General features: G+C 43.2%; 1 protein-coding gene across 1 annotated transcript; it reads left to right on the top strand.

Moving 5' to 3' along the window:
• The first annotated feature begins 245 nt into the window (after positions 1-245).
• On the top strand, positions 246-15590 carry sntg1 (syntrophin, gamma 1). The gene is made up of 17 exons (XM_076296035.1): positions 246-272; positions 3713-3847; positions 4035-4091; positions 4180-4237; positions 4326-4369; positions 4562-4603; positions 4748-4850; positions 4944-5026; positions 5929-6059; positions 7008-7137; positions 9714-9752; positions 10542-10658; positions 12586-12657; positions 13109-13261; positions 13967-14059; positions 14648-14758; positions 15411-15590. The coding sequence occupies exons 1-17, from the start codon at positions 246-248 to the stop codon at positions 15588-15590; spliced, it is 1575 nt and encodes a 524-aa protein (XP_076152150.1).

Genomic DNA, 15590 nt, shown 5'->3' with positions numbered 1-15590 from the left:
TACTAGCACAGTTGACATTGAACATTACCATCAGATGCTTAATGTACATATTAATGCCTTTAATGTTGCAGTGTGCGTAGTGAACTCTGTTTTTGTGACACAGTGTTAAACAGTGTCACTGTGTGTGCTATCCCTATGAATGAATGATTATGTAAGGATTTCCCAATTCATACTTCTATGGCAAGCTTATGAATGTGTTTGTTTCTTTTTATTGTAGGGCAGTCTCCCTCTAAGTACCATAGCACATGGATTTCAAGACTTCAAATGAAGAGGTATAATGGAAAGATTATTGATGTACCCGTGAAATCATTGCTGATTAATGTGCCCATGAAATCTCCCTTTTGCTGGCCTGATCTTGTTTTATGTCTGCCTGGAAATGTTTGTCTAGTGCTGCAGGAGACGATGCAGATATGTGAGGCATTTGTCTTGACTCATGTTTGCGAGCTGTAAAAATCAAAAGGTTTCTGTTAAATCATTAGCATAAGCACAGCGATGCGGATTTAGCTGTTTTTGCATTTATGCCGTATTATGTCAAATTACCCTGATGATTTAGCATGCAGCATCACTGCAATAAAACAGCCTGACTGTTTTTATGCTGATATCAGGTGGTGGCTGTTCACTGGAGGCGCTGGAAGCTGTGGTGAAGAGTCTGGTTTGCTTTAACAATGTTACCTTTGACTTTGAGATGCTCCTGCAGCCAGCACTGTGTTGACTAAGCTCCCATAGGTAGGATTCCCAGAGTGCAGAATGTGTTGCCCTCCCTTTGCCAGCGGGGCAGTCAGCATGGGCACACTTCCCTCATTGCCATAAGAGTACCACAGAGGTGTATACAACATATCCACAATACGTTTTCATTGAAATTCACTCTTCCAAAGATTGTGTGACTGTACAAGCTAAAGCTAGTCTTGCTACTCCCCGGCTGTGATGGCCTATTACACAGTAAACAAAAAGGGCCCAGTGCTTTGGCTATTGTGGTTTGTAAACATCAATGCCAGCTGCTGTTCAGAAGCATCACACAGGTTTAAATATGGAAACTACGCCTCCATCTCTAATTCTTAAGCAGTTGGTGAATATCCTGAACGAGGCTTTTGTAAAACCTTGTTGAGTGACTTTATTCTTATTTATTTCACATACAGGCAATGCAAAAATTAATTGATTGATGAACAGATATGTCTATTTTGACTGACATACTGTATTGTAGACAAGAGTTTCACTTTCTTTGTTGTTGGATTCTTGTTTGTTTTAGGAAATTAATTATAGTCAAGTCTATTTATTTTTATAGCACATTTAAAAGCAACAGCATTGCACCAAAGTGCTTTCCATAAAATTAAAAGTTTACTGAAAAACTCAAAGATAACAACAGATGGCCCTTGTAATAATACTAATGAACATAAAAAAGCTTTATTTAAATGGCATTAATTCCTTTATTAATGTGGCTCAGTTAAGCTGCTCTTGAGTGCCATTGAAAAAAACATATTTTCTAAAAGATAGCATTCATTTTCATTGTAGCATTATGGTTCTTTGACTTCACTGTAAACCCAAGCCACCAAAATGTTTTGCACCTGGCATCTGCCAAGTCTTATTGTCTCTGGAGGTGTGAAAATGAAGCTCAATAAATTAATATATGTGTACATTTAGTGACTATACAATACACATGCACATGCACACACACACACACACGCAAACACACACATAAACACACACACACACACACACACACACACACACACACACACACACACACATTCACACACATAAATGCACACACACACATAAACACAAACACGTACACGAACACATGCACCCGCACCCACACCCACACACACGCACACACACTTGCAGGCAAGCAGGCACAAGCACACACCCCACACACACAGGCAGGCAAGCAGGCACAAGCACACACACACACACACACATAAACACACACACACACACACCATTACCCCCACAGACACACACTCACAAGCGAACACATGCACACACAGACACACATACACATGCAGGCAAGCAGACACACACACACACACACACACACAACCCATTACCCCTGCAGACACACTCACACACGAAAACTCACACAGAGAAGCACAACTTTCAGGCTACTGCACGCTAGCCCAGCTACTTAACCACTACACTACCACCGCCCCATTTACATACACAATAGTTGCAAGAGTAGGGGATGGAGTAGGAGATGGAAATTGACAAGCGTGATTTGTTTTTGCGGAGAGAATGTGCAGGACTGAGTGATGGTCATATTTTGTACCGCTTTGCAGTACATCTAGTTCATTAGACTTTTAAGCACTTGGATTCTGTGAAAGCTTCTAATAGACCATCTAACAAGCACAGTGACACAATGTGTGTTTTCTACGTCCTTGATCATTGCTAAGTAGCTGACTGCTCGGACAATAAAATGAAAACAAAAGGAGCAGGAATTTGTCACATAGTACTTGGGGAGATTGGCTTTTGATGTATTGGTAGCACCATGTTTGCAATATAGATGTTGCTTAGCTTTACAGGAGCCATCCTTGCGACAGTCGCACTCTCTAAGAGGAACCTCTCTGTTTGACTTTGTGCCATGACTCACTCCTGGTGTTCCTCTTTACTGTAAATCCCTCTCAGTGTGTCTCTACGCTTGTAGATGCAGACACCATAATACAAAGCATAATTCCACTGCTCACTGTATGAAAACATTCATACTCGCTGTGCACGTTCACAAATGCCACAAAGTCACAGGCAATCGTAAAGCTCTATCTAAAAATAGGCAACGCAGTCTTCACATTTTTTGGCTTGAGGATGACAAATGCACCCTATTTGGCAGCTTTCTCAAGAATGCTGTCATTGACGTTTGTCATTAATAAGCTTGTCATGAAAAGTTGAGCCCCATCCCTTACTGTAGGTTTCACTGCAATTTCAAGGACAAGATAGGCATCCCAATTAGTGTGGGGGTGGGTCAACAGAAGGGTCATTTACATGTGTTCACAGATGACAGACATTTCACAGCTTTCCTCAGACTGTATGTATGTGTGTGAGAGAAATTAGTTATTTAGCCAGTCCATGATGGACTTTGATTGCTATGTAGTTTGATAGGTGGGTTGGATCGACTCTCATGTTAGACTCAGATAGATAGAGTCCGTTTATTGATCAAACTTACTAGATTATTCTAAATTGTTTTTTTTTAGACATTCCCTGGCTACTACATGCCAGATTAAACAGACCATAATCTCACTCATAATTTTCAAATGCATTAACTGGATGCCCAGTTATGGGTTTACTATGTTGTTCCTTTCTCTACAATGTAGTTTATCCTCAGTTTTGAGTGTTTTTTTGAAAGGTCTGTCAGTTTTCCCCCTCTTTTTGATTTTTGATTTTATTTTATTTTCAAATTTTTCCCTCTTACTTTTCACTTAATCCATTTTATGTGATTTTATGTAATACTATTGACTTGAAACTTTTGAACTATTGAAACTTTTGGAGTATAGAATTACATCAACATGACCATGAACAACAATAATGATACAAAAAATTGAATAATGAACCATACCAGCGTAATAGGTCCAGGTTTCACGAAGCAGAAATTGAGAGTTTGGTTTGTCGTCTAAGCCGTGTCCCTAAATGTTGCCTGACAATTCATTACATTTAATTTCATGGCCCGTTAAGTGCTCATTGTAAATGAGAGATGACAAATGCTTGTGCTGGTATTGATTGCTTACAGACGAAGACTGGGATTTATTTGCTCCAAGATGGCAACGAAGAACCTTTCAATGTGCGCCTGCATCTGGCCAAAGACATTCTGACCATTCAGGAGCAAGATGTCATCTGTGTGTCTGGGGAGCCCTTCTATTCCAGTGTGAGTGATCCAGTAATTCAATGTGAAATTGAGACAGCACGCTGACATTGAAAGTGTGAAAGCAAAACATGTCGAGAATTCATAAAGATGGCCCATGACACATCCTCTCTTTTTGTGTTTGTCTCTTTCATGTTCTTCTTTCCATTGTTCTCTATTTTAATTTCCTCTTGGTAAATGTTCTTCACAGGAAAGAACTGTGACCATCCGCCGTCAGACAATTGGAGGATTTGGCCTGAGCATCAAGGTATGTTCTCAAAAACAGTGACACACAACATGGCTGAACAGCACAAATGATCCCAGTAAAAGCTAACGCTTCTATCCATGTCCTGCAGGGTGGAGCCGAACACAAAATCCCGGTTGTGATATCAAAAATATCAAAAGAACAAAAGGGTAAGCTTTCATCTGTCTGCCTGCATTTCTTATGGTGGTGTAGGCATCTGCTCCTGAATTGACGTGTAGATGTTCTTTGCTTGAACAGCTGAACTCTCTGGACTGCTCTTCATCGGAGATGGGATACTTCAGGTAAGGCTCACTGATTCCCCACTCTCTCTCTCTGTTTATCTCTATGGTGCTGCATTCATCAAAAACACTCTGGGGGCATTAATCAGGTGCGCTCTTATAATGCTGTATTTTATAAGCACTCGGCACATTTCCTACACCGTTGCTCTAACACGGTGTCCTTTATCAGCACAATGTGTTCTTGTTGTCTTTTAGATTAATGGAATTAACGTGAGAAGCTATCGACATGAGGAGGTGGTAAGTTACAGATTTGTGCCTCTAAATTTGCATTTCTGCAAGCTCCGTGTAAATCTGAGGATACCGTGTGTGAACAGTTCAGATTGTGATTTTCGATGTGGAAGCGTACCCCGCTTTAGATCTGGGGACGTCACCTTGTTTCAGGTGCAGGTGCTGAGGAATGCTGGGGAGGAAGTCACGTTGACCGTCTCTTTCCTCAAGAGGACACCAGCCTTCCTAAAACTCCCCCTCTGCGAAGACTGCACCTGTATGGCCTAGATTGCGTTCGAGACACCTAACCATTCATCTTGTGTCCTCCTCTTTTTTCATATGTTAAAAATCGACCCTCTCTCCTTCCAAGGTGTTCCAAGTGACCAGAGTAGTGGCACGTCGTCGCCACTCTGTGACAGTGGCCTGCACTTGAACTATCATCCCAACAACACGGTACGTTTCCCTCCAGAAACCACTCACTTTGCTGCTAACACAGAGACTTATGTCTTATGTGCTTGCAGTGGGCATTTTTCAAGGTAAAGCAAATTGGCGTCATTAGAGGGGCTACTATAGTATAGACTCTCTGCACTCAGTTCGTGGGCGTGGATTTTTTCCGTCTTCCTTCCTTTCTTGCTTCCACTAGAGTGTGACTGATCTGCACTGCTTACTATGACATTGTCTCCTGCACAGAGGGATGCATTACAGATCCTGGGGCCTTGCGACGGCATGTTTCCTGGCTCTGTATTGCCGTAATATTTCACTGAGCTCTAAAACCCTGAAGTTGTGCGTCCCTGGTGTTTTGTGAGACATGAAGCAAATGAAGCATGGTAATCCATGGTCTCTCTTACACTGCCACTTAGCTCCCATTGCACAAGCATAATTGACCAGCAACAATAGAGACAGAGGGCTGTAACAATGTCTGGTTCACAGTCTGCACCATTGATTTTGGTGACCAAGGCCCTCACATCCTCAGCGGTTTTCTTTAATTTTTGCCATGTGTATCATGCCAAGCACGTTGAAGTCTAATCCAGGCAAATATGGTGGGCTAATTAGCACGCCGCTAATGTTTGCACTCACTCCCCAGTGGCCTTGTGTCACGTGCAGTATTGACCATGACTAAACAGCGTCTCGTGGTGCAACCCTGCTGTCGTGCATAAAGGCGATTTCTTCCGCTCTGCTCTATGCATGCTTTATGCTGGTTATGACTCAAAGCCACGTGAATTACAGGGAAAGCATGTCGCCCACGTAGCAGTGGGGATTTTAGTTTTCTAAAAACAAAACAATATAATAATAATAATATTATAATAATAATAAATAAAAAATAAAAAACATCTGTTGTGTTTGTGTTTGTCCAGGACACGCTGTCGTGCTCGTCGTGGCCCACCTCCCCAGGCCTGCGGTGGGAGAAGAGATGGGTGGACCTGCGGCTCATCCCCCTCCTCCACTCGCGCCTCTCCCACTACCTGCCAGGCTCGGATGTGTGCAGGTTAGCCGCCGTCGCTGTTGGGGCTGACCCTGGCTGTCTGTCAGCAGCCTGCCGCAGGGCACGCACCAGTGGCACGCCGCTGGATGCCTCAGACAGGGAGCGGCAGTATGCAGTGGGTTGGGAGGCGAAGAACAGGACTATCTATTTATCTATTTCATGTTTTTAAATGCGGTCTTGAAAATATAGTATCTTGTTTACCACTCTGAATTTACTTCTTTTCATTTAATGTCCTGAATAGTGTTCTCTCTAAATCCAGGGCATTACATGCCATATGTAGAAGGAAATTGAGAGTTGTCCACAGAAGACCACACTTATAAGGAATCTACTACCGTAGATTGACTCCTACGTATTCTCCCTCTCCATATACACACAGGGGGTGTGTGGGGCGGTGGTGATGGTGTCAAACTGATTCATGACTACAGAATGCATAGTGAGCGGAAGATAGCGATTTGTTTCCCCTTATAGAGACAATAGCCTAATTCTGTCAATGGGGTCAAATCAACTGAGTTAGTTAGCTCAGATTTTTCTATTTCACAATATTGTGTGGATTTTATTTACATCTTGTTTCCACACAGAAACTCAAGGATCTTTACAGAAGTGCTGTATCAAATAAGATGCATTGTATCAAATCAGTCAATAAAGTAAGAATATAGTTCTTCAGTGGCCAATATGATATTAGTTAAGCTTGAATGAGACAAATACCAGTATAGAAAACAGGTTTATACACTGTAATTATCTTCACCCACACTGATAATTTATACATCTTCCTCAAATATTAGAAAATGTTTCAAAGCGTTCTTCTCTGTACCAGTGGAGTGCTTTCAAAGCCCAATGTGAGAGCTAATGAATTCAGATATGATCCTGGTTCTACGTTAACTATGTGGAAATATCCCATTATGAAATAAAGCGATCTCTTGACACCGTTTTCCCTCACTGTTGTTTCTGCAGGCAAAATGCCTTTCAAGTGATTGCCGTGGATGGGGTGTGCAGTGGGGTGATTCAGTGCCCGACTGCTGAGGAGTGCCTCGAATGGCTCCAGGCATTAGCAACCAATATATCAGCTCTCACAAAGCACAACGTGAGTATCAAAATGCCCTTGTTCTTCCTACGTTTGAAATGTGGGGGGGGGAAGACTTTTAGCAAACGATTATCACAAAGGCCTTTTAAAGGAGTGTATTTCATTAATGTAGGCACTCTTTATCTCAGCTTGTTCCTTGGCTTCTGAGAGCCTGGATTCTTTCAAATAGCCCCCGAGAAGCTTCACGCTGGAGAAAAAACCCCTTTAAAGGACATGTTATGCTTGCTTCAAGGAAAGCTTGCAGTGTCTATGAGTGAATAAGCTGGGGAGTAGACACTGCCAGGTTCAGTGCCGATCCATCACTTCGTTTCAATTAGTGACTTGCCTGTTGCCATGTCATCCTTGTGACAGATCATATCAGGTAGCAGCTAATTACTACTCATCAGGTTATCAAAACAGCTGCTCCGCGGCAAAGCAAGTGTTTGTTTTGAGTCGACAAGACTAAGTGGACTGAATAAATAATTGTTCGGCAGCCTAGTGTGGCGAGGGTACGTTTTAAAGTCCCGTTGTCAGTTTCATTTCTGTGGCAATGAATGCTGCTGGTGAAAAAAATAAGAACTAGTGGCCCCCAAAGATCATCCATAATTCAGCCTCATATATTATGGAATGACAATGGCAGGGGTGGCAGGGAAATTACAGGGCACTCAGGAGACTGGATTTCTCTGCTCCGATGCTCTGCTCCAACATCTCCTGATTTTTCCCTTCCAATGCAAAGGGGAGTGTCCTAAATCATCTTGTGGAGGTAGTTGGAGAGTACGATTCTGGATGTTGGTATTCTGAGCTCCACAGCCCTCTTGTCTGTGTGTCAGATGCAGTGTGTGGATAAGATAGAATTCAGTTAGGCTCAGTTAGCTCAAAGAATTTGACTACAAAGGTGTATTGGGTTAGATTCACAGACCAAACCTTTAACCCTCTGCTCAGAACAGTCTTTTATACATTTACTGAGTGTTCCACGTGTTTCATGGTTAAAATGACATGCATTCCTTTACTGTGTGTGCCTTGCTGGATGTGTGCTGCAAGCATGCTTTTGGACACTACTGAAATGACGCATAGGCACTAACATTTCGCTAAATTGAGCAGACGTCTTTAACGTCGGCTGCCACCAAGCGATTCATGCGTCTGTTGCTTGTTGACTAGCTGCGCTTCTTAACGCTCACAAAGAAAATCTAATATTCTAGGACATCATGAAAAACAGTCTGTGACCTTACTCTCCCAGTGGCTAAAATCATTCAAGCATGGTGACCACAGAGACGCTCCATAAGCACGCGAGGGTGACCAAGATGAGGCTTCTCCTCGGTTTCATTCCTCCTGCCAGACCGGCTGGGCCATGAGGCACAAAGCTCCCGGCAAAGAAAGAAAGAAAGAAAGAAAGAAAGAAAGAAAGAAAGAAAGAAAGAAAGGAAGCAGAAGTGAGAAAGAAGGAAAGTAAAAAATGAAAGAAAAGAAAGAGAAGAAAACCTTGGTCTCGTTGCACTCATGTCTCTTTGGCTTGGTAGCGAGCGGAGCGTCTCGGTTAATGAGTGGGCGTTCTTAGTCACTGATGCTGCGGAGATGCTAATGATAATAATGAGGTAGCCTGAGGGCATCATGGGCTGGAGCTGCAGCCAGAACCCAGGCCACATCCGCATCTACAGTCAGAGTTGGAGGCCGAGACGAAGGCAGAGAGGAAGGCAGCACGCGTGTGACAGACTGGACAGGACTGGGCTGGACTAGACTCCTCTGAGGATGTCATGTGTGATCCGAAGGGCCCCTTTTTAATTGGGGTGAGGTCCTTTAAAGGTCACACAACTGCACACTGAGCGCGGCGGGTTGGGGTGGGTTTTATGTTTTCCGGATGATTCTGTCTTGGTACCTCAGAGCTGTGCCCCACGGCTGCCCACTGCTCTTCCCCCATGGCAATGTCTGCTTCTGAGCTCACCGAGTGCCAATCACCAGCTGAGACGTGCTCAGAGATCAGACGCTGACAGATGGTCAAGACCTTGCCTGTGAGGAAGAGAGGGCATTCTGGTATTGTTTTTGCCATTGCTGAGAGGTCCCATTCACCACTCCCAAGCCAACTGAAATCCCTGGCAGTAGAGTTGGTGCAGAGAAGTGTTCTCTCACATCTCTTTATTGTCTGCATCATGAATACGTGATGAGCTCATCCTTTATTTCCTTCTTGTTTTTCTACTTTCTTCTTATCACGATGTCCACAAATCGTATCGAGTTAATATTCTTTAATCATAAACACCTGCTCATAAGATGATAAGAGTGCAGTAGATTGGCTAATCTAGACATTCTGACAAGGCTGTGGTGAAAACTCTCTGTAGCCACAAATCTCATTTACCTCAAGATGCCTATTAACAAATGAATGAAATGGAGTGATGCTCACTCTGTAGCAAACAGGAGAGTTCATCTCAAGGACAGGAATGGATGTAGCTCAGCAGATCCCAGCCTGTCCTTTGACCACTCACGTAGCAGAATCGTAATGGGAGTGTGGGAGAGGCTGGCGTCTGAAGAGATGTTGCTATGTTGTGGTGATGCCAGCGGTGACCGCAGATGTGATAATAACCGTGATTATGATCATTATGTTGCAGGTGAAGAAGATTAACCGAAACTTTCCTGTTAATCAGCAGGTAAGGAAACATCTTTCAAAATATATAAATAACATGTTTGTAAATGTATTTATTTGCTGTACCTGTGGATCTGCTTGTGTTAAAATTATTTTGTGTTCTTTTTATTACCAACACACACACACACACACACACACACACCTGCTTTTGTGGTTCACTAAAGTTATGCTTGTGCCCGAGGGTAATGATGTTGTTTAAAATTTTACTGCAGCATATTTACTGAATAGTTTACAAAGGACTTTATGAATAATTCTGTGGATAGTCAGCCTAAACTTCTGTCATGTCAGAACAAATGAAAATGCTACCCTTGGGGCCATAGAGAAAATGCTCATTTGCATCTAATACAAATTAACATCTCATAGATTATTAAAGAATTATTACACAGTCAGGTAGTCTTTTTTGACGTCTTCAAAAATGAAAGATCTTGTGAAAAGACCTTTGTGGTAGTGTTCCATAAAATGCCTGTTGTAACGAAGCATTTTGCCAGAAATTCAGAGGACAGTGAGGGCGCATGCGGCTGGTATAGGCATTCCATCAGGAGACGCTCCTCTTAACAATGACCCGTCATGAGGAGTGACAGCTCATCCTGGAGCCATCACATGCAAGGTTCTCCAGAATGTGTCTGCTCAGGCAGCTCCACACTCCTCTAGCGCTCGCTCCGTCTGCTTCTCTCTCTCTCTCTCTCTCTCTCTCTCTCTCTCTCTCTCTCTCTCTGTGGTGGCTGACACAAGAGGTACGAGGCGGGAAGCTGCAGCGAGTGATTCCCTGCTGTCTGTGTTTGCCCCCTGCCAGATCATTTATATGGGATGGGTGGAGGAAAAAGAACAGGACATGGTGCAGGACCGAATGTACACACCAAAGTTCCTTGCCTTGAGGGGCTCCTCACTCTTCAAATTCTCAGCACCGCCCGTAAGTCCCTTTTTGCTCTAAGCTGCGTACGACCGACTCTTGTGGTGCAGTGTGTGCTGTGTGCTTCAACTGCTGGTCTTCATATTATATATACTGTACATTTTTTATATATGTATGTATTTTTTTGGATAATAGTTTCCTACTCTAGAGGTTTCTAGATTAGAGGCTCTGCAGTTCTCACAATAGACTCCCAATATACCGGCCCTCTTAATGGATCTCAACTGAGGTCATTGAATGGATGGGAGCAACACAGGGCACTGAAGCAGCATTTATATGTCCAGTGTGCCCATTTTCTCCACCATTATTGAGTGTTCACACACACACACACACACACACACACACACACACACACACACACACACACACACACACACACCCTCTGGGCTGTGTGAGGGCTTTTTTGTGAAAGTCATTAATCTACTCAGCCATTCAGGCTAAGAGAGCGTAACCTGATTATCACCTGTCTGATGCAAAGAGGTCCATTTAATTTACCATTATCGGCCACAATCAGTAATTAACTTTTCCGGCCCCTGGGATTCATTTTTGTGAAATGAACAATGTTGACGCCTGACGTCTTTATTAATGTTCGGAGTCTGTTGTAATAGAGGGTACGCACCTCACCGCGAGAATGCCCTCTTCTGCTCTATGATATTATGATACCACACCACTTCAGTCAGTTTACCCAGACAGTTAACTCAGTTTCTGACTGTGTTTTTGTTTTCCCTCTGTGTGTTTTGGGTTTGAAAAATGAATTAGCAATCAAATGTACACCTCTCAGTAAGTGTAATTAGTAGCACCAGCCCAGTGTTTTTACTGTAGTCCACATCAAAAGGCCACAAATTTGCTTATGTAATAGAGCCTGTGCTTTTGGTCGAGTCGAAGGCAATTTGCAGCTGCGTTCACTTTAGAGAGCAAATGGTGGGTGCAGCTCAAGGAGGTGGGTGTGGAAGGAAGCTCATTTACACTTCAGTTGTTCTCCACGACTCAACTGCAGACGCGGCGCATCAGCAACATTTTCATCTTTTTCTCTCCAAATTATTAAACAAATATATGGTATTCACAAAATGCCACAGGGAATTCTATGCATATCCCCATGTACAGTATATATATATATACATATGAATCACAAAACACACACATACCCTACATACATGCATGCATAAATGTGGTAAATAATGCTTTTAGAAAATTAGGTTATGTGCTTTACTCTGCCTGAAGAAGGTCGTCTGACCGAAAGCTTGCACAAAGAGTAAAAACCTGTTTGCAAAGACTTGAGTGTGCGGATTTTTCTTTACTTTTCATTGAATTACTTGCTAATCCAGCACCTCAACAGATGAGCGGTGATTTTTTTGACTTTTTTAGAAAATTAGGTTATGAAATTTTGAAACAAAGTCTTCATGCAACACTTGTAAACACTTCACAACACTTGTAAACACACACACACACACACACACACAAACACACACACACACACACACACACACACACACACACACACACACACACACATTTACTACATACTGTACATTCATACATAGATGTGGTTAAGTATGTTCTAAACAGGTTGTGAAATTGACACTCCACCAAACAAATATTGATAGCTCTCCTGAAACAGCTAATCAAAAGGCCATTCCCAAACCCTCATGTCTTCCTAACACTTGCAAACATCCAGCTCTGGGTTTTGCACTGTTTCCTGACACAGCAAATACAACCCAAGTAACTGCCTGTCTGTGACAGAAATCATTTGTTTCACACGGTCCACACAATCTGCTGTATGAACGGCTCTGTGTGCATATGCTGAGGTGGCAGTGCTGTCTGAATGTGTGTGCCCTCACACCCTTGCAAAGTTATCATCTCAAAGTATGAACGAAAGAAGGGAATATTTTGTCATGAGTAATAAAAGTTGAATAACGTGGCTCTGCTCCAGGTGACTACTTGGGACTGGACTCGGGCGGAGAAGAGTTTCACCATCTATGAGATCATGTGCAAAATTCTGAAGGTAAGATGAATGGCTGAGTCGTGTTCCATAAATTCTAAACTCTGTGGCCATTGTACTATTCCCTTTGAATTTCAGTGTATGCTACACAAAGGCAATTCCACAGTGCTTGAGAAAAACTGAGAGATTTTCACCACTGCAGTTTCATATGTGGGATTAATGGAAAATGCGCCAAGGCATGTAACGGGCCTGAAATGAAGGTTTAAAGCATTTTACCAATGCACCTAAAATCCATTATCACTGAAATACAAATTGTCTTTTTTAATTTTTAAGTAGGATTTATTGCATATTATTAGAATGCCATGTTTAACCCCTCCACAGACCAGGGGCTAGGTGCAGGCTGGGTGACCTGGGGGAGGGGGGTTGGGGTGGAGATTGGACTGAGACTCGGATCTTGGCTGTGGTGTGAGAGATGACGAGGTTCTTCATTAACAGTGTCTGTCTGCATCCTCAGGATGGAGACCTTGTGGACCAGCGGCGGCACTGCTTTTGCCTGCAGGTGGACACGGGTGAGGACACCTTCTTTAGCGTGGAGCTGGAGTGCGAACTGCTCGTCTGGGAGAAGGCCTTCCAGATGACCACCTACCTGGAGGTGGAGAGGATACAGGTAGGTAGAGGAGGGGGGAAGGGGAGGCGAATCTGTAGGTGCTGCTGGTGGTGATGGTAGTTGTGATGTTATCATTTGATGGCTATATGAAGTATGTAGTGTGCAAAAGAGGAATGGGAAAGAGGAGATGAGTGTGTACAATTGAGGAAGTGAAGAGAGAGTGGGGCTAGCGAACAGGAAGTGGAGTGTGTAAGAGAGACAGATAAGTGTCCGTGGACCCTGTATGTTTTTTGTAATTGGTGGTCGGTCGAACAGCTATCACTGAGTCTTTTCTTTCGCTTTTTTGTTATAGCGTTTCCTTTTGTTATTCTTATCGGCAAGCCCCAGTTTCAACTCCCTCAGGTCTCCATCAGATAGGGGCAGCAGTAAGGCGGTGGCTGGTGGTGGCTGCCCTCGCTATGATAACACGGATGGGCTCAAGCACCCCACTGGACTGGGGAAAGAGGGCTTGCCAAAGTTGAATCCCCCCGAGCATAAATCATGTTTCGATACATCACAACCCCCACCCCCCATTCATTGCAGCCGTAAAGAGAAACCAACAATGCGTGTCTAATTAATATCCTTCCTCTGATGTATACAGTATGTTGTTGCTAATAAACTAATTAGCTCATTAAGGAAGTAGGGGAAAGTGGTTAGGAGGCATATTGGTTTCTGGTGATTGTGCCTTGTGTCTCACTCATCTTGCAAGCCAAATGTGTTTTTCAGTGTAAAACGTATGCTTGTATAATGGAGAGCCATCTTATGGGACTGACAATAGACTTCACTATGGGATTCGTCTGCTTTGATGCTGCTTCAAAGGTAAGCTCAAATGAACATTGAATTGTTTATTGGGAGGTATGTTTTTTTCTGTGTTTTTCTCTCAGACAATTAAAACATAAAAGGTATACAATCAGACACATTATTTAATACATTATAAGAGTTTATGTTATATAGGTCCAACAGAGCATGTTGACATGCTGCGCAGCCCTAGTATAACCAAAGAAAACAATGACTGGGGGAGGCTTGCACATCTTCTTTTCATGTTGGGAAATCTTGTTCCAGAGATAATAAATAATGCTATGGAACGTCAGTGAGAGAGAATGATTAATACTAGTGGCAATGTTGACAGTAGTGCACATTTCAGTTTTACTGTGCCCTATTTCTGTTGTGATGGTTTTTTTTTTGTGATTGAATTTTGAATTGTGTCCTAATGCTGCTGATAATGAAGATTGCTTATGCATCCGGTGGTATTAATCATACCAAACCCTATTGTGTTCTCTGGTAATATTGGTTGCCCTCATAACAGAACTCTCATTGAGAAGCTGCAGTGCATTGCAATCTATTTTGCCTCCACAAATGAGTATGACACCATGAGTCCCTGCACATACATTATTCTGTGGCTTTCAGGCGGTGCTCTGGCGATACAAGTTCTCCCAGCTGAAAGGGTCCTCTGACGACGGAAAGAGCAAAATCAAATTTCTGTTCCAAAATCAGGACACCAAACTCATCGAAGCGAAGGTAATGCATTTCTGTTTCAAATAATTTCTGTGCACAACCACATTTTAGGTATTCATGATGACTATTCCTCCCACTCAAAAAAAATCCCAGACTTTTTTCATTTTGCACTTAATTCTCCTATACAGTACATTTTGACAAGAGTCTACTGTAATGCTGGTGTGGTGCTAAGGATAGAGGCAAAACATCTCAGCCAGCCAAAATAGCCCATAACAATACTGTCCTCCACCAAGGCACTTGAATCATCAGCTGCCGGATTACCCTCACATAAGGGAGAGTATTGGCTTTGTGCTCATCTCATAGCCGAGGCGTAATCCTCACAGTTCCAATAATGGTCTCCTAGCCTCCCCAACTTGGTGGGAGGCTTAGTATTGCCTCCATTTGTGCTCATCCTCAGAGCTGACTCAGTTTGTTTTTCTTCTCCCCGAGACCGAGCCACTTAGACATGGCTGGCAGTGAAAGATCAGGATAAATAGTGACCTCCATGCCAGATCGGAGATAATATTTTAGCCATTATTTCGTCTTACCTTGGCAAGTTTGAGTCGGTCCACTGGCATTTCTCTGCTGTCAATAATTCACAATACACCTTCAAAATAACGGATGAGCCTGAGGCCCTGCTGAGACGTGCGTGCTCTTCCCCCTTTGTTTTTCCCAGGAGCTGGAGTTCTCCAACCTCTTCGCCGTGCTGCACTGCATCCACGCGTTCTTCGCCGCCAAGGTGGCCTGCCTGGACCCCATGTTTGTGGGGAGTCAGAACGCCGCCGCCGCTGCCGTCAACACCATCACCTCGGTGTGCTCGACCATGCCGGCCTCCAAAATCAAATACACAACCTGA

This window comes from Alosa pseudoharengus, unplaced genomic scaffold (assembly GCF_046254945.1).
Source record: "Alosa pseudoharengus isolate Yale_2024_CS ecotype anadromous, Long Island Sound unplaced genomic scaffold, YU_APseudo_1.1 YU_APseudo_1.1_scf_2, whole genome shotgun sequence".
NCBI classification, from domain to species: Eukaryota; Metazoa; Chordata; class Actinopteri; order Clupeiformes; family Clupeidae; genus Alosa; species Alosa pseudoharengus.
Note: the sequence above shows the minus strand (reverse complement) of the source record. Positions and strands in the feature narration are given on the sequence as shown.

What these genes read in the sequence shown, in the direction of transcription:
- sntg1 (XM_076296035.1), top strand. Translation starts at nt 246, where the DNA reads ATGGATTTCAAGACTTCAAATGAAGAG. An exon ending in TCGGAGATGGGATACTTCAG is followed by an intron (nt 4,370 to 4,561) that starts GTAAGGCTCACT and finishes GTTGTCTTTTAG; the next exon opens with ATTAATGGAATTAACGTGAG. An exon ending in GCTTTGATGCTGCTTCAAAG is followed by an intron (nt 14,060 to 14,647) that starts GTAAGCTCAAAT and finishes TGTGGCTTTCAG; the next exon opens with GCGGTGCTCTGGCGATACAA.